Source organism: Macaca mulatta, chromosome 20 (assembly GCF_049350105.2).
Source record: "Macaca mulatta isolate MMU2019108-1 chromosome 20, T2T-MMU8v2.0, whole genome shotgun sequence".
Classification (NCBI taxonomy): domain Eukaryota; kingdom Metazoa; phylum Chordata; class Mammalia; order Primates; family Cercopithecidae; genus Macaca; species Macaca mulatta.
The window spans coordinates 80,124,170-80,142,286 of NC_133425.1; the positions used below are offsets into that span (position 1 = coordinate 80,124,170).

At 43.8% G+C, this 18,117-nt stretch overlaps 1 protein-coding gene across 6 annotated transcripts in view; it reads left to right on the forward strand.

Annotated features, from left to right (window-relative positions):
- USP10 (ubiquitin specific peptidase 10) overlaps nt 1-18,117 on the forward strand; it is an 80,891-nt gene that overhangs the window by 57,049 nt on the left and 5,725 nt on the right. For 3 of the 6 annotated variants that reach the window (XM_077987032.1, XM_077987031.1, XM_015126723.3), the window contains 8 exons: nt 2,649-2,740; nt 3,299-3,408; nt 3,828-3,883; nt 4,108-4,211; nt 6,966-7,065; nt 8,095-8,272; nt 11,753-11,918; nt 16,288-16,432. In XM_077987032.1, coding sequence (XP_077843158.1) covers nt 2,649-2,740; nt 3,299-3,408; nt 3,828-3,883; nt 4,108-4,211; nt 6,966-7,065; nt 8,095-8,272; nt 11,753-11,918; nt 16,288-16,432 — 951 coding nt within the window. Of the gene's footprint in view, nt 1-2,648; nt 2,741-3,298; nt 3,409-3,827; nt 3,884-4,107; nt 4,212-6,965; nt 7,066-8,094; nt 8,273-11,752; nt 11,919-16,287; nt 17,683-18,117 lie in introns of all 6 variants that reach the window. The other 3 variants (XM_077987033.1, XM_015126724.3, XR_013412273.1) reach the window with 2 other exon arrangements.

Below are 18,117 nucleotides of genomic sequence, written 5' to 3' on the forward strand. Positions count from 1 at the left end.
AGTATCTCTCTTCTTCCTCAGCTTCCATTTGGTGTCTTCAGCCCCTGACCTTTCTAGAGTTTCTGCAGCCCTTGGATTCGGCTAAGCATCCTTCCCCCATCCCCCATCCCACAACACCCCTTCAGCTTAGCCTGTACAGTGTGTGGTTTGGAGCCAGGGACATCAGAGTTTGTCCCTTCACTGGTCTGCGAGCTCGCCTAGGGCAGGACCATCTCGCATTCATCTCTGTTCCTTGCTTACCTGGTGCCCACGCCATAGCTCACGCCTGTAATCCAAGCACTTTGGGAGGCCAAGGCAGGTGAATCACTTGAGCTCAGGAGTTCCAGGACCAGCCTGGCCAACATGGTGAAACCCCGTCTCTCCTAAAGATACAAAAATTAGCCGGGCGTAGTGGTGCACATCTGTAATCCCAGCTACACTGGAGGCTGAGGCAGGAGAATCACTTGAACCCAGGACACAGAGGTTGCAGTGAGCCGAGATCGCACCACTGCACTCCATCCTGGGTGACAGAGCAAGACTCGTCTCAAAAAAACAAAGGTTTCTATGTTAGAAAGATAGCAGGTTTTGAGTCTTAAGGTTAGGTTAAAAAAAATGTCATTTGATAAAAAAATACTATGGTGAAGACTTGTTGGAATCATGCTGGAGTTTTTATTTGAGACGCTATGCCTTTACGTCATTGATGGTTATTTGAAAATGCACATTTTTAACACTGCGATTATATTAGTAGCTGTTCTGTGGCACACACTAGAAATGATAGACTGTTATGATGATATGGTTTAAAGACAAATGTAAAAATCCACTGTAAATAGATTTTAAGCCTGTGGGGAAAAGTAAGTATCTGAAACCTTGGAATAAAAGGGATTGTTAAGTGAAGCCTCTTATATATTGAGGAAAAGGCTCAACCTCTTAAGTCAGGTAGACCCAGGTTCACAGGTCATTTCAGCTGTTATGTGACTTCAGTTTTCTCATGCGTAAAATGGGGGTGGTAGCTGTCTCTGATAGTAGGGTTGTTATGATAATTATGAATAATATACACAAAGCTTCTAGCACAGTGTCCCCCACATGACAGGCGCTGTCTCTGCTGGGTGTCATCACATGCAGGCTTGGGGTTCAGTTAGTAACTGATCCATTATTCATTTATTTCAAGGCCCAGTTCTGTATTCCATATTAAGAGAGAGAGGAGCTTTGCACACTTAGTCTAACTGAACACATTCCACAGAATCTGTAATGTTTTCCTTTCTACAGAAGAAGAGCTATGCAGAAATGATGCCCTACGCTTCTTCAGTTAGAAGGAAGAGGACATTTACTCTCATAGGAAGGAAGGAATGAGAGGGTGTGTGTGTGTGTGTGTGTGTGTGTGTGTGTGTGTGTGTGTGTGTGTGTGTGTGTGGAATTTTGCAAATTAATTTCTTCATTTGATCAGTGCTTGAAGTCTGGGATCTGCCAGTACAATGTAGTTTAGAAAAGAAAGCTTATTTTTGAGCCATGTCTTACGTGGATGCTAGTATCACATGTATGCCATTTTGGTTTTTCTTTCCTATATACAATTCGTTTATTTATTGTACTTTATTTTTAAATGAATTTTTTATTTTTGTTGGTACATAGTAGGTGTATCTGTTTGTGGGTTCTATGATTAGTGTACAATTTAAAAGTAAAGGAGACAGTGTGGATTGGCTACAGATTATGGAGTTGAGGCCCTGGCTATGCTACCTGGCTCCTGTGTGATCACAGGTAAGTTAGTTAGTCTTTGGGAGCCTCAGTTTCTTTTTTGGTGAAAGGGGCAAGGTGGTGGTACTCCTAGATTACTAAGGATTAAGTCCAGCCAATTAACATTTGTAAATTGTAAAGAACGTGCTAAGTGTGGAAGGGTTTATAAATTGTAGCCATCACCATTAGAAGATTCATAGTGGGTCAGGGGGAGACCTTGTTTTAAAGCATTTCTGATGGTTAATTCTATAAAGATGACATTCGCAGCTGTTTTAATACAGAAAAAGAGTGATGTCCACTCAGGGTGAACCCGAGGCTAAGCAGCGTTTTTGTGAATGGAATAAGGGAATTACAGTGTATAAAACAGTTGCTAAATTGGATTTCTAGTGGACAGTTTAATTCGTAGGAGACTGTTGTCTCTGAAAGGAATATCTTGACTCCCTGAACAGCCAGTGAACATGCGCAGTGATGTGTAGGGTCAGCATTAGATGCTGGCGATGCAGAGAGGACCGAGACACGGGTTCTGCCCAGACATCTTTCTGTCTAGTGTCTGAGACACCTTGCTGCTAATGAGACACACCTGGCTAACAGTGTTTAAGGAAAAAAGGCTGTATCTCTCAAATCTATTCTCTAATAATGTTACTGTGTTCACATTTTTTTGTTTCTCATTAAAATAGGTAGTTCTTGTGTTCCCTAATTCTGTTCCCCCCAGGAAGATTAAACGTTGCTGTTTGAGGGAAAAGATTAATTTCAGAAAAGTTTTAATTAAATAGTGTACTTGATGTTGAACTGAATGAAGCCTTAACAGTATGCATTTTCTTTGGATGTGTGCTTTATTGAAGGGATTTTAAATGCTCTCCCAGAGTAGAGCATATGAAATGATTTGAATATTCTTCACTAGATGTCGTTGATTTCTGAAATATGCTTCTTCCCTCTTTCAGAGTTACTGGAGAATGTAACCCTAATCCATAAACCAGTGTCGTTGCAACCCCGCGGGCTGATCAATAAAGGGAACTGGTGCTACATTAATGCTGTATCCTTCCTGGACGCCGTCCGCAAGGCCAGCGTGTTGCAGCTCTCCCTCCTTTGGGTGCATGGGACTTAGTTCAGCCTCCGTGGGCCATCTAGCCCTACATTTGAATCCCCAAGCCTGGTTTATTATGACTCGGTCAGCCTACCTTGCTTATAAACAGCGTTATTCCTGGCCGCAGTCCGTCTCCCTCTAAAAGAGAGGATCTGTTGGCATATGAATGAGGGCTGCAGACAAGCTGACTCTCATTCGAGTGGTTACAGATCATAGGGCAGAGCAGCCACTTACAACTGGAAATTTGGTTTTAACTCATTGAACTATCTTGGATAAGTCAAGTTCTTGAATACAAACGATTGACTGCTTCGTAGATCCTCATATGGACATCACAGGAAAGTTACCCTAGTAATGATTTGGTTTATTCCTTTTTGTGGTGACGTGTCTAAGTAGTTCAATGTCCTTAGCTTACTTAGGTTTTCAGAGATGTTCTTGTGCTAAACGTGCCTTTAGGAAATGTGGTGTGTCTGTTTCATTCCTTTACGCTTCCTTACTGCCACTCTGTAGACACTGCAGGCGCTGGTTGCTTGCCCGCCGATGTACCACCTGATGAAGTTCATTCCTCTGTATTCCAAAGTGCAAAGGCCTTGTACGTCAACACCCATGATAGACAGCTTGTAAGTAAGGTGGTGAAAGATGTGTTATGTGGTGGGGTTTTTTCCCCTCTGATAATTAGAATTGAAATAGTTTAGTAAAGCTCTTGATTTCCTGCCAGTGAGTCCTATAATTCTGTCTTTTATAAAAATAGATTGTTCGTGATTTTATATGGAAGTTAACCAGAAATGGAATTGCAGCATTATTTGTGTTCTTTAGATTCAGTAGAAAATATTTTTAGTGTTTACCAGCATATATCACTTAAAATAGACCAAAAATGCATATAGAAAAGACTTGAGTTCACTAGCTATTACAGCATTGGTTATCTAAAATCTACTATACTCGTATAGCTGATATTCTACTTAGCCATCAAAGGTCTTTAGTGAAAGTATATATATACTGTTTAAAACTGCACTATTTAATGTTTTTTCCCCATGTTTAGTGTTCGGCTAATGAATGAGTTTACTAATATGCCAGTACCTCCAAAACCCCGACAAGGTTAGTAAAAATGAGTTTTGTTGATGCTCTTACATATTGGGAGTTACGGAGACAGATGACTTAAATTTGGTAAATTCATTCATGGTGGGAAGAAAATGTCTGTCCACCTGTGCCATTCTCAGCATTCAGCCGGGTGGGGGGTGGGGGATTTTGATGATGTTGCTTTTTTCATCATTTGTGACTTCATTGTCGTTAGGAAAACCTGTGTCCTGTTTCCATTGCAGCTCTTGGAGATAAAATCGTGAGGGACATTCGCCCGGGAGCTGCCTTTGAGCCCACATATATTTACAGACTCCTGACAGTTAACAAGTCAAGCCTGTCTGAAAAGGTTTGAGACTTCTCTCATGTCGCTAGGATCAAGTGTTACCTTTTTTTCCAGTATTTGTGTGGTAACTGTTGCTTATTCGATATTTGCCCTCTGTCTCCAGCGCTGTAAGTAGATGTAGGTTTATAATAGAGTCCATTGCTTGGATGAATTGAAGAGTGGCCTTGCTCACACTCTTCATCATCTGACCTTGCTCAGATAACTTTTATGGCGCACCAAGCACTGCTGTCAGTACTTTACGTATATTAACTTAGTTGACTCTGTGAATAAAGTATGATTATAGTCTCCTTGTTACAATTAAGAGAAGAGAATCCACTGTCTGAAGTCATATAGCTAATGTGCATGGCAGAACCCAGCTTTCAAGACAGCTCTCTTAACCACTGCACTATATGCCACTGGGGTAGAGTGGAGTGCATTGGGCCTGGAATGATGGCAGTATTCAGAAGAGCTTATGTCTTCATCATACCTATACGCTTTAGTAGCTCTTTGATGTACTTGATTCCTTTACCTAAATTTTTTTTAAAATCATGTAGTTTGTTACTACAGGCATGGGACCAAGGGGCCAGGGCGCCCTTATAAAAGGCCCTGGGGCTGTTGAGAGTGAATTGAGCCACCCTTAGCACAGTTTACTGTAGCATTTCTTTCCTCCCAGACTGAGTTGTGATGACTCAGTACAAGCAGTTGAAATGATGCTTAGAGAGATGTATTCAGAGAGAAAACGCCATTTAAGTCAAGTTTACTTGAAGCTTCCTTGCTTTGAAGAAGAGTAAATGTCGAGGGCATCGCAGCAGGATACCACCAGGGGCAGCATAGATTTTTAAGCTCTTTAAATGCTTATAATGCAGCTTTTCGTATTGGCTTGGAATTATTTCCCAAGTAATGGGAACATGGTATTAGGGATGCAGAAATGGAATAAAGTGTGCCCTCTGCCCTCAGTGAGGGAATGAGATAAATGAATAGTCAACAAGAGAAGTACAGAGATACAGAGATGCCTTAGAATCCAGATGGGGCCACCTAGCTCAGGTGGAGGCAAAATAAAGTGGGTGCTCAGGAAGCCCTCTAGGATCATACACCGAGATAATGCTGTGAACAAAAGCATCTTTTAAAGGTGACATTAATATGGGATGTGTTGGGCTCCCCAAGACCACCGTGAAGTTTGGGTGATTCACAGGAAGAACTCAGAAAATGCAGAAGCTGGTACACCTGTGGCTATGGTTTATGAGAACAAAAGCATGCAAAGCAGAGTCAGGAAGGGAAAGGACAGATGAGGCAGGGCCTAAAGGAAACCTCCAGACTCCTCTCCCAGTGCAGCCAGAAGGCTGCGCCTAACTACTGCAGCACGAGGCTGTGAGCACACATGTGAAATGCCGCCTCCCAAGGAAGCTCATTACAGACTCCGGGTCCAGAGTTTTTACTGAGGGCTGGTCCCATAGGTACCATCTGCCTAGCTTGAACCAAAAGTCCAAACTCCCAAAACAAAAGCAAAAGTGTTAGCAGAAAGCACATTGCTTGCACAAACAGGTTTAGGCAGAATCCCATATCAGTTATTGGACTGATGGGGACCTTGCTGAAAACCAAGTTCCCAGACACCAGCCAACGTTGCAAGCAGGCCTTTCCAAGGAGAGCCACCCAGGCCTGCTGTGAAAAGTCTTCAGCACACTTTGGCTGTGCCAATTTTTGCCCTTTGCTGCACATGTGCAGAGCATGCACTCACGTGAACAGCTGCTGTCCACATCTACTATTTGGAGAGGGCAAGTAAACTTCAATGCAGTAGATGCTTCAGACAGAACAATTTGCAGGGCCTTGGAACAGGCAGTTGTGCTGTGAAGAATGAAATATGAGCTGATGATAAGTAACAGAATCAAACACTCCTGATGTGGGATTATTAAACTCTTGGGTGACTCATCTGTGAATGATTTTGCTGATGTATGTGTAAAACAGCTAACGCTTTAAATCAGTGGAGTTTTTCCACATATAGTTTGAGTTCTTTCCCGTGTAGTTGTTCATCATCAAAGACAGACAGAAGCAGACATAGGGCTGCTTAGTTCACTGCTTGAGTGGTAACAGTAGTTGAACAGTGAACTGGCCCTAGACATCTAGTTCTTCGTCTTCTATTTTGTTTACCCAAGAGAGAATTTTTTTTTTTTTTAGTAACTTTTTTGTGATAAAGTCAATGTGGCAGGGTGTGGTGGCTCATGTCTGTAATCCCAGCACTTTGGGAGGCCAAGGCAGGCAGGTCGCCTGAGGTCAGGAGTTGGAGACTAGCCTGGCCGACATGACGAAACCCCGTCTCTACTAAAAATACGACGATTAGCCAGGTATGGTGGCACACACTTGTAGTCCCAGCTACTCAGGAGGCTGAGACAGGAGAATCTCTTGAACCCGGGAGCTGGAGGTTGCACTGAGCCAAGGTTGCACCACTGCACTCCAGCCTGGGTGACAGAGTGAGACTTTTTCTCCAAAAAAAAAAAAAAAAAAAGTAATGTATATTTATTGAAGAAAATTTCGAAAATATAGAAAAGTATAAATAATAAAAATCCCCATTTAGAGATATGTGTTTAATCTGTTTCTCCTTTTCTTCCCACTCTTGGGATTTCAGCTATGCAAGGAAAACCCATGTCATCATGTCATTGTTTGGAAATACTTTACATCTTCCATTTCAGAGGAGGCATGATTGGACTTTGCAAGTACTGTATGTCCTGCAGGCCTTGGACAGTGATCGGTTCACACTAAAGTGATTATATTTGACCTTTTCAGGGTCGACAAGAAGATGCTGAGGAATACTTAGGCTTCATTCTAAATGGACTTCATGAGGAAATGTTGAACCTAAAGAAGCTTCTCTCACCAAATAATGAAAGTAGGTTATGGTCCACTTGCCCCACAGAGTTGTGCAAGAGTTCGCTGTAAACAAGCGTTGCATGCTCATATGTTATGTTGCTTCCCTGCCCCTCAGTTGTTTTCCCTTCAAATAGCATTTATTCCTTATGAAAACTTACACTATCGAGAAGGTTATATTTAGGTAAATTACAGTTTATCCCGAACTTCTGCCATCTTCCTTCAACTTTTAATTAGGAAAATGATCAAGCATATAGAAAAGCTGAAAGAATCGTTTGATGAATACCTTTATAATTGCTGAGTGTAGTTTTAAGCATATTTTCTGATGCTGTACACACACTGTATATATATGTACTATACCTGTCCTATCTATCCGTCCATATATACATACATATGCATACATTTTCCCTGAATGATTCAAAGTTAAGTTGCAGCTAACAGTCTAGTTCATCCCAGGTGCTAAAGCATCCCCTGAGAATCCACTCCTGCATAACCACAGTCCCTTATCTAACTGAGAAAACCAACTGTAATGACATGGTAATATCGACTTTGCAGAGCATCTTCACATTTCTCCAGTCAATCCCAGGAGTGTCTTTTCTAGGAGTTTATGTAAGCAAGGATCCGGTGGTGGTGCACCTGTTGGCGATTGGTTGCCGTGGATCCAGCGGCGTTGTGCCTGTTGCGATTGGTTGCCGTGGATCCAGCGGCGTTGAGCCTGTTGCGATTGGTTGCCGTGGATCCAGCGGCGTTGCGCCTGTTGCGATTGGTTGCCGTGGATCCAGCGGCGTTGCGCCTGTTGTGATTGGTTGCTGTGGATCCAGCGGCGTTGCGCCTGTTGTGATTGGTTGCCGTGGATCCAGCGGCGTTGCGCCTGTTGTGATTGGTTGCTGTGGATCCAGCGGCGTTGCGCCTGTATGATTGGTTGCCGTGGCTCTTAATATAGAACACACCCTGATTTCATTTTCAAAGCTATAGTTGACAGATCTGTGCCTTTTTATTTTTTGCTATTCTTATTGTAAATAGTAGTCTAAGTAGATGCTCTCCTTTTCAGAACTTACGATTTCCAATGGCCCCAAAAACCACTCAGTCACTGAAGAAGAGCAGGAAGAACAAGGTGAAGGAAGCGAGGACGAGTGGGAGCAAGTGGGCCCCCGGAACAAGACTTCCGTCACCCGCCAGGCGGATTTTGTTCAGACTCCAATCACCGGCATTTTTGGTGGACACATCAGGTTTGTGCTTTTCTAGAATAACTTATTATTTGCTTTTTCCGGGGGTTCGCCACGTTAGTGAAGGGGGGAAGGTGTGAGGCTTGTCTTGAGACTTCTTGGACATGGATGTTTTGCATCTTGCTCCCCTGCCTGCTCTTCTCTTGCACTTCCTGATGCCTCCCGAGTCAGCCCCCACGGCCCATTCTCTGCCTGCTGGCGCATGTCTGCAAAGGACAGGGAGCTCCTCACTTCTGCTCCGTCAAGTTCAGCTGCTCATTGCTAGGGAGTAAGAGAAAAGCCAGCTAATTGGCCCTACGCCGTGGCTCTTGCCTGTAATCCCAGCACTTTGGGAGGCCAAGGAGGGTGGATCACCTGAGGTCAGAAGTTCGAGGCAAGCTTGACCAACATGGTGAAAACCCGTCTCTACTAAAATACAAAAATCAACCAGGTATGGTGATGGGCACCTGTAATCCCAGCTACTCGGGAGGCTGAGGCAGGAGAATCGCTTGAACCCAGGAGACAGAGGTTGCAGTGAGCCCAGATTGTGCCATTGCACTCCAGCATGGGTGACAGAGTGAGACTCTGTCTCAAGAAAAAAATAAAGCTATAGGAGAATATCATCATGACTTGGGGGTAGGCAAAGGTTTCATAAGTTAGGTCATAAAAAAGTAATAACCATAAGAGAAAAAAATATATATATATTTATTAGACTTCATCAACATTTAAAACTTGCAACATTTTTTTTTTTTTTTTTTTTTTTTTTTTTTTTTTTTTTTTGAGACGGAGTCTCGCTCTGTCGCCCAGCCCAGGCTGGAGTGCAGTGGCGCGATCTCGGCTCACTGCAAGCTCCGCCTCCCGGGTTCACGCCATTCTCCTGCCTCAGCCTCCCGAGTAGCTGGGACTACAGGCGCCCACAACCGCGCCCGGCTAATTTTTTGTATTTTTAGTAGAGACGGGGTTTCACCGTGGTCTCGATCTCCTGACCTTGTGATCCGCCCGCCTCAGCCTCCCAAAGTGCTGGGATTACAGGCGTGAGCCACCGCGCCCGGCCTAAAACTTGCAACATTAAAACCGCCTCCAGTAGGCAGAGGTTGCAGTGAGCCAAGATTACACCACTGCACTCCAGCCTGGGTGACAAAGCGAGACTGTGTCAAAAAAAAAAAAAAAACAAAACCCGGCTAGTCAAACCATGTGTTTTGGTAAGAGCAGAAATTAATGTATCTGGAGGAATTTCATTTATTTATGTTAATAAATTGTGTATATTTAAAGTATACACAAGATATTACGAAATAGAGATAGTAAAATAGTTGCTAGAGTGAAGCAGATAAACATATTCCCCATCACAGTTACCCTTGTATGTGTGTGCACATGGCAGGAGCAGCTGTTTACCCATTTCACAAAAGTCCCAAATACGGTGCACTATGAGGAGCTCTTGTCCGATGTTCCACATCAGATCTCTAGGCCTGTTCACCTGTGTCGCTACCACTTGGTGTCCTTCGACCTACATCTCCCATTCCCACTCCCCACCCCTAGGAACCACTGTTTTCCCTATCTCTGTAGTTTTGTCTTTTTTTTTTTTTTTTTTAAGATTCCATGTATAAGTGAGACCATGCAATATTTTTCTTTCTGTGTCTGGTTTATTTAACTTAGTATAACTTAGTATAACTTAGTATAACATTCCCCAGGTTCATTCGTGTTGGCGGCAAATGGCAGGGTCTTTTTTACAGCTGAATAGTATTCCCTTGTATATATAATAGTATTCCCTTGTATATATATACACACCAGTTTCTTTATCCATTGGCCCATCCACAGACAGTTGTTTCCCTTTTCGGCTGTTGTGAACTGATTGGAACCGGGTGAGCTAGAGAGTGAAGGGAGTCTGAAGGGACCCCTTTCTATTCTGGTGCTCTGTGGGGTGTCCACGGCAGCTGTGTGGTCAGTTGTCGCCTGGGAAACGCCTAGCCCCGACCACTGCCTATGGTTCCTTGGGACATGTGGTGTTGGCAGGGAGGCACCAAGGTCCAGGTTAGTGTGCAGCAGTGAGGGGCGGCTGTGCCTTTTGCTCCTTCAGCCCAGCAGCCTGGTTTAGGATTGTGGGAACACCCCCTCGGGATGGGAGAGAAGGATGAAGGGACAGCTCAAATGGAGGCATCAGGAACATGGTTTTCGTGCAGAGGTCGGGTATCAGAATTTCAAGGCCGCAGAGGGTCAGCATACTCAAAGATCCCAAATTTGTCTAAGAGTAACCAGTGGAAAATACCAGCGTCCACTTTGGAGGACTTGCTGGCTCAGATCGAATGGCTCTGTCATGGCTGCTAGCTACATCCTCTGAGGGTTCTCTGTGTTGAAATTGGTTGTTGATGTTTCTTTTTGAAAAATAGTAAAGCAAAGATAAGGAATTCTTACAACATAGGAACTTCTTTTCAGCCATTATGAAGCATGATTCTTTATTCACACCAATTGAAAGATTTTCTTCTAAAACTCAGCCTCTTCGGATGTTTTTCAGTTTCCCCAGGAAGACCTTTCTTCCCCGGTGCCACCTTTGCTAAGACACAGGACCACTGAGTCAAGAGGGCTTCTTGTTGATTTCTCTACCAGCTCTCACGAGAGCTTTCCCCACTACTGTATCCCTCTCTGGAACCAGGGGAACTGTTGTCACTGAAGTCTTCATACTGTAAAGGAGCATGGAGATGCCTAATTAAACCCTGGACAGAAAAGCTTTTAGCGAGCTCTTCACCACATCTGTTCTGGAAAGCCTGAGTACCTGTCCACACCCATTTTATTCCGTTTAGAAACTAGGTCACTGAGACTGCAGAAATAGAAGCCCTTGTTGAACCCCTGGCATGTTCCCTTGCTGAGGCTAAATGAGAGATGGGCCGAACACACAATTTTTACTCAGAAAAACTTAGAAAAAGAAAAAAAAATGAAGTGAAAAACCAGCTAAGAAAACAAGGTCAAATTGGCACCCTTCTTGGAAGGATGGCAGCCTTTTTTCCTGGAATGTTAACTTGTTTTTTATTCTACACACCCTACTCCCCTTCTTCTTTTTGTAAGACATTTTTATAGGAGGAAAATGCCATTAACAATCCTCTGTTTACCTTGGGATTTCCTCTGTTTTATTAGAACAGGCTATGATACTTGGAGAAAATGGAAAGCATCGGCATTTTGAGGCCATGGCAGGGTAGCTGCGTTTGTGAACTAGTGCAGTAAATAACAGTGTGGAGAGGAGGTGAAAGAATTTGGAAAATGAAATATGTTTTCTTCCAGAGCACTGGCGCTGGGAACATTTATCAACTGGTAGATTTAGTTGTTAGAAATACTAAGGAGGTGCTATTCAGCAGAATTATTTTTAAATTCAGTATATTTTTGGCTTTTCTCTGTGGTCTTTTGAAAGTGATACTGAATAATCTTATTTTCAGTGTTTATTCCTCTTGGTTAATCTTAAGGGAAAGTGGCAAGGAGTGGTCTCTTAATTTTTTTGTTTTTGCTTTCAATTCTTAGGTCTGTGGTTTACCAGCAGAGTTCAAAAGAATCTGCCACTTTGCAGCCATTTTTCACGTTGCAGTTGGATATCCAGTCTGACAAGATACGCACAGTCCAGGATGCCCTGGAGAGCTTGGTGGCAAGAGAATCTGTCCAAGGTTATACCACAAAAACCAAACAAGAGGTATGTTCACACTTGATTTTGAACCTTTCTACTGAGGTGCTCTGGTTTGGTGGAAAGAACACAGCATTAGGAATGAGGGGAAATGGATCTGAGTTTCGCCTCTCAAATCAGTTGCTTAACCGTTTTGTACTGAAAGTTTTTATGCTTTTACAATGAAATGGTTGAAACATGATCCCAAGGGCCTCTTTTAGCTCCAAATCATATTACACAAGGTAATGATCTCCTTTTGGATTGTTTATCTTGAGCTACATTTAATTTTCTGGCAATCTAATCATATCACAACATCAATACTACCTCTGACAGAGGCCGAGTAGCTTATTTATGTTCATGATACCGTAGGGTACAACTTTCATTAGATTAGTTAGGATGTCAAAGAGATTCCAAACACATCTGTTTTGCATTTGATTGTAGATCTTCCAGGTCATTGTAAAAATAATATAGTCATTGTTCTGATGCTTGTTACTTTGATTTGATCTGGAAAAGATAAGATCCTGAGTCTTTCAGTCTTCATGAATTTAAGACTATCAGATCATAGCTTGGTGGAGTCCTTGTCAACTCAGTCAGGCGAGACAGATAACATTCTGCCCTGTGAGAGCTGATTAGTTCCTGGCTATCTAGATGTGCCGGCTTATGACTGTTTTCTACTCTGCCGCAGAGAGTGTCTTCTCTGTTATGTATCTTAGGTTGTGGCAGTGAATTCATAAAAATGCACTGGGGAGATGAATGCAGGCTGATAATTATGGACAATCCATAGCATTCCTGCAAAGCGATATTTGAATAATGAGCAGTGGATGGCAGCTACAAGGTAAAATAAGATGCCTCAGCGTAGAAGACTTGTCATCACATTGTATGAATGGGATGGATCTATCCTTGGCTTATCTTGCGTGCTCTGAGTCAAAAAGAGCAAAGTAGGACATCGGGACCCTTAGCACCTCAGGGGTGTCCTGCTGTGGACTGGTCCACCCAGGCTCTGGGGGAGAACTGTAGAAGTTACGCTTAATCTTCTGCCGTATTTGCAGACTTGCATCTCGTGGGCGATTTTGTTTAAAAAATAGAAGCCGTAGGAGCCCGAGGCAGAAATTTGGTAGTTGACTTCAGTGAATGAGCTAAGAAGAGTCTGGCGGTGGACCTCGTGGAAGAGAGAGAGGGAAAAAGTGGTATTTGTGTTGGGGAGGTTGGTTGGGTGGTTCAGTTGTGCATTGAGTCTGGATGACTGTCGGCTAGGCTCTCTTCTGTGGCAGCTGCAACTCCAGAGATGGCTCCCTGGCCCTGGCTGCTGTTCCACTCTGCTTACACTGTTTCTTGAGCCAACTATGGGAGTCTTTGGCCACCCACGCTTTCTGTGGGCTACCTAGGGAAGACCCTTTTGTAATGTGTCTGTTTTTCTCTTTTGCTTCTGCTGCAATTACAGTTTGACTTTGCTGGGGTGGGCTGGTAGGGGTGGTGGTGTGAGGGCAGGGATTGAGGCATAGGCAGTTGTCAGCCTGTTGTTAGATGGTAGTGAAGAAAGAATGGTTTGTCCTAAATAGCAGGTTTGAAGAAAGGCTTCAAGAAAGACGGTGGGCCAGGTGTGGTGGCTCATGCCCATAGTCCTAGCACTTTAGGAGGCTGAGGCAGGAGGATTGCCTGAGCCCAGCAGTTTGAGGCTACGGTGAGCTATGATCGCACCACTGCAGTCTAGCCTGTGCGATAGTGAAACCTTGTCTCTAAAACTTAAAAATAAATAAAAATAAAGGAAAGCTGGCATTTTGGTGGACTCCTGAAGATAAAAAAAGAATGCTGCTAGCTGTTCTGGCTGCACGGTTGTTGTAGTGTGTCATCAGATGAGATCAGGACCACTCTGAACAACAGATGTTCAAGGAAGGTTTTGGACAGCCTGTATGGAAGTATCTGTAAGGAGCACATTACGTATTTTCTTGAATGTGATTTTTTTTTAAGTTTTTAAAATACCAACTTTATTATGTTTTAGATTAGAAGTGTTTTTCTGTGGGAACATGTGAAAGTTTTGGGGAAAATAGGATTATATGAAATATTTGCTGTATAGAAAATGTCTGCCTTTGTTGAGTGATTAGAAATTAAGCCTCAGTTTGTCTGGAAACCCAAAATACACATTTAATAATTTTGGATTAACCATTTAGTGAATCAACTGAGAGTGTTAACGTGAAAATCACAGATCAGTAAGCACTGAAAAGCATCCTAGAGATAATTCAGCCCTGCTCTCTTAATTCACAAGTGAGGAGACTAGGTCTTACAGTCCCCATCTCTGCTTATAACTGTTGAGCTGTGTTCACACCCTTCATTCACTCAGAAGTGCTTGTTGGCTATGGAGACACTAGAACATAAAGATGCATGGGAATGTGGAGCTGTGCGAGGTGGTTTTTGCTCCTATGACCTTAGTCTAGGTGGGAAGACAGTCATGGAAGGGTCTGGAAGGTTAATAAACCCAACCAGTGATGACTTATGAGCTTGCCTAATACCCTTGAAAATGCTTTCAACTAGATGTGAATCTAGTTCTCTGACAGTTTTTTAATTGTGTTATATATGCTGATATCTTTTGTATTGTTATTTTTAAATTACTCACACAAAAAGTATTCTCCAGGCCAGACGCAGTGGCTCACGCCTGTAATCCCAGCACTTTGGGAGGCTGAGGCAGGCAGATCACGAAGTCAAGAGATTGAGACCATCCTGGCCAACATGTTGAAACCCCATCTCTACTAAAAATACAAAAAGTGACTGGGCATGGTGGTGTGCACCTGTAGTCCCAGCTACTCAGGAGGCTGAGGCAGGAGAATCACTTGAGCCTGGGAGATGGAGGTTGCAGTGAGCTGAGATCACACCACTGCACTCCAGCCTGGGTGACAGAGTGAGACTCCATCTCAAAAAAAAAAGTATTATCCAAATGAATATGGGAAGCATCAAAAAGTTTGTAAGTACAGAGAATGATAGATAAAGGGATTAAGTGTTATTTGTAAAGATGCATCTTAATAACAACCTGACTTTATTTAAAAGCAGCATTCATTAGACCTGTGAAAGTACTTCAGGAACAGATTAAATTGATAAAACTCATTATTAGAATAAATAGCTTTAAAGGTTATTTAAAACATCTGATTGGCCTGGAATCCCAGCACTTTGGGAGACTGAGGCGAGCAGATTGCTTAAGTCCAGGAGTTCAAGACCAGCTGGGCTCATGGCTGTAGTCCCAGCCAGTCGGGAGGCTGAGGTGGGAGAATCACCTGAGCCCAGGAAGTCAAGGCCGCAGTGAGTGGTCATCATGCCACTGCACTCTAGCATGGGCAACCAGAGTGAAATCCTGTCTCAAAAAACAAAAACAAAAAAAAACCCGTCTAGTTGAAAAAACATACTGGTAGCAGTTTTATCAGTACTATCAGAGTTATTTTAAAATGGGTCAATACTAGGCCGAGCTTGGTGGCTCAGGCCTGTAATCTCAGCACTTTGGGAGGCTGAGGTGTGTGGATCACCTGAAGTCAGGAGTTCAAGACCAGCCTTGACAACATGGTGAAGCCCCTTCTTTACTAAAAATACAAAAATTAGCCAGATGTGGTGGTGGAAGCCTATAATCCCAGCTGCTCAGGAGGCTGAGGCAGGAGAATCGCTTGAACTCGGGAGACGGAGATTGCAGTGAGCCGAGATTGCACCACTGCACTCCAGCCTGGGTGATAGCGTGAGAACTCCCTCCCAAAACAAAAGGTGGAGGAGTCAGCACATAAATAAGGTGGTACTAAGTTAGCTTTTTAATTCTTATGCTAATTCGTCGGTAATGCCACAGAGTAAAGTTCTTAAGAGTTTACAGCTGGACTTCGGGGACCCAAGAGACTCTCCTTAGTTGTGCTTACAGGAATGTGTGCATTTCTCTTCCTTTTCTTTTTTCTTTTTTCTTTTTCTCTGAGACAAGGTCTCATGGTGTTGCCCAGGCTGGAGTACAGTGGCGCGAACTCAGCTCACTGCAACCTCCACTTCTCAAGCGATTCTCTTGCCTCTGCTACCCAAGTAGCTGGGGTTACAGGCGCCCACCACCACGCCTGGCTAATTTTGTATTTTTAGTAGAGACGGGGTTTCACCATGTTGACCAGGCTGGTCTCGAACTCCTGACCTCAGGTGATCTGCGTGTCTCAGCCTCCCAAAGTGCTGGGATTAATAGGCGTGAGCCACTGCACCTGGCCATGTGCATTTTCTTAAGAGGAGCATTGGTAGTCTCAGAGCTTCTGCGAGGCAGGAAGAGCCATGACGCCCTGCCAGAGAACTGTCAGGCCTCAGCCCTCAGAGGACATCTTTGAGCGGAAGGTGGATGTGTTGTCAGCTGTTGCAAGTAAGACAGGGACGGTGTGTCCTGGTGTGCTTTGTGTCTTAGGTTGAGATAAGTCGAAGAGTGACTCTGGAAAAACTCCCTCCTGTCCTCGTGCTACACCTGAAACGATTCGTTTATGAGAAGACTGGTGGGTGCCAGAAGCTTATCAAAAATATTGAATATCCTGTGGACTTGGAAATTAGTAAAGGTAATGCACACATGAGGTCGGGAGTGTTCGTGGTGATACACTCCTGCAAATCAGTAGCTCAACCCTGTAGCATTTCTTTATGATGCCAAGAGTGAGGACATTCTCTTGCTGGACTTGGACTTGTTTTAAGTTTCTTAACTTGTAATAGACCTTAATACTAAAATTCTCATTAAAATGGCCTGTTAAAAACAGAGGCAAAAATAACTAAACTTTATAATCTTACTAGATTAGAAAAATAGGAGCTTTTGTCTATCAAAAAGAACATCACTTTTCTGTGAACGTTTCAGGGATGAATGGTGCATAATTTGCCTTCCACTGAGTGTTAACAGCTGTGTTGACTAGCCCGGTTAGGTGGCTTTTTAGTGAAGTAAGAATGATTTCTCATAGGCGGTGAGAGTCCCTTCTAACTTCTAGTTGTGGCGCACAAGTAGGACATGTGGCACTTACCAGCCTCAAGTCTCTGTCAGGTCATGGGCTCAGCACTTTTTGGAAGCAGTTTTAAAGAGCCCCGGGTTAAAGGCATCTTGGTAAAAGCACAGCTTCAAGAAGACTTTTCTTGAAAGCTTCAGAATTTGTGAAAATGTATAGTACAACACTGAGGCTTGATTGGGACTGTGATTAGCTAGAGAGGATTCTCAGAATATCGAGGTATCTGGGAAGCAGAAAAGAGGACACTGGACCTCCCTCCTGGGTCTTGTAGAGGAACAAACCTGAACCGAGAAGCCCTCTTCCCCTTCCTCCCCCGGCACAGCAACCCCACCTCACACCTCCTTCCATGTAGATGATCCAGGAACTGTGGGCATGGCTGGTTTCTAGCCGGCTTCCTCTCTACCCTAGGGGAGCCCTATATCTTCCCTTGAAGACTCAGACACTGTCTCTCCCAGGCCTCTACACAAGAGCTGTGCTCCCTGCTGACGGGCTTGGCTGCTGTGCTGGGTTTAGTGTCCATTGCTCCTCTCACACTTCCAGCTGCTTTATCACTCATCAGCGGATTGCTTTGTAATCCCATTTGAAGACCAGCAAGAGGAAGAAAGATGCCAGTGAGAATCATGTAACAGATCCTCCTCCCCATTTTATTCTGTCCATCTGGAAACCTAGAATGCTGGCTGAGTCAAAGAAGGCATCCTCGACCTCTGCTCCTGCATCTTCACTCGCCTCCAGATCAGCTGTCTGAGCTGACTTGGATATTTTTCTACAGTGATTTTACTTTTATATCTTTTCTTGCTTGCTGTATTTTTATATCAGCTGCTGCCTCTAATACGTTATCAAAGTATGACATAAATGGGTGCTGGGCGCAGTGGCTCACGCCTGTAATCTCAGCACTTTGGGAGGCCGAGGCAGGCGGATCATCTGAGGTCAGGAGTTCAAGACCAGCCTGACCAATGTGGTGAAACCCTGTCTCTTCTAGAAACACAAAAATTAGCCTGGCATGGTGGCGGGCGCCTGTAATCCCAGCTACTTGGGAGGCTGAGGCAGGAAAATCGCTTTAACCCGGGAAGCAGAGGTTGCAGTGAACTGAGATCATGCCATCATGCCACTGCACTCCAGCCTGGGCAGCAGAGCAAGATTCCATCTCAAAAAAAAAAAAAATTACAGAAATGGGGACAAGAGGATCTCACTTAGGTCATTGGGTAGGCAGTAGAGAAGGAACCACTGATGGCTGCCTCGAACAGCGCACCATCGAT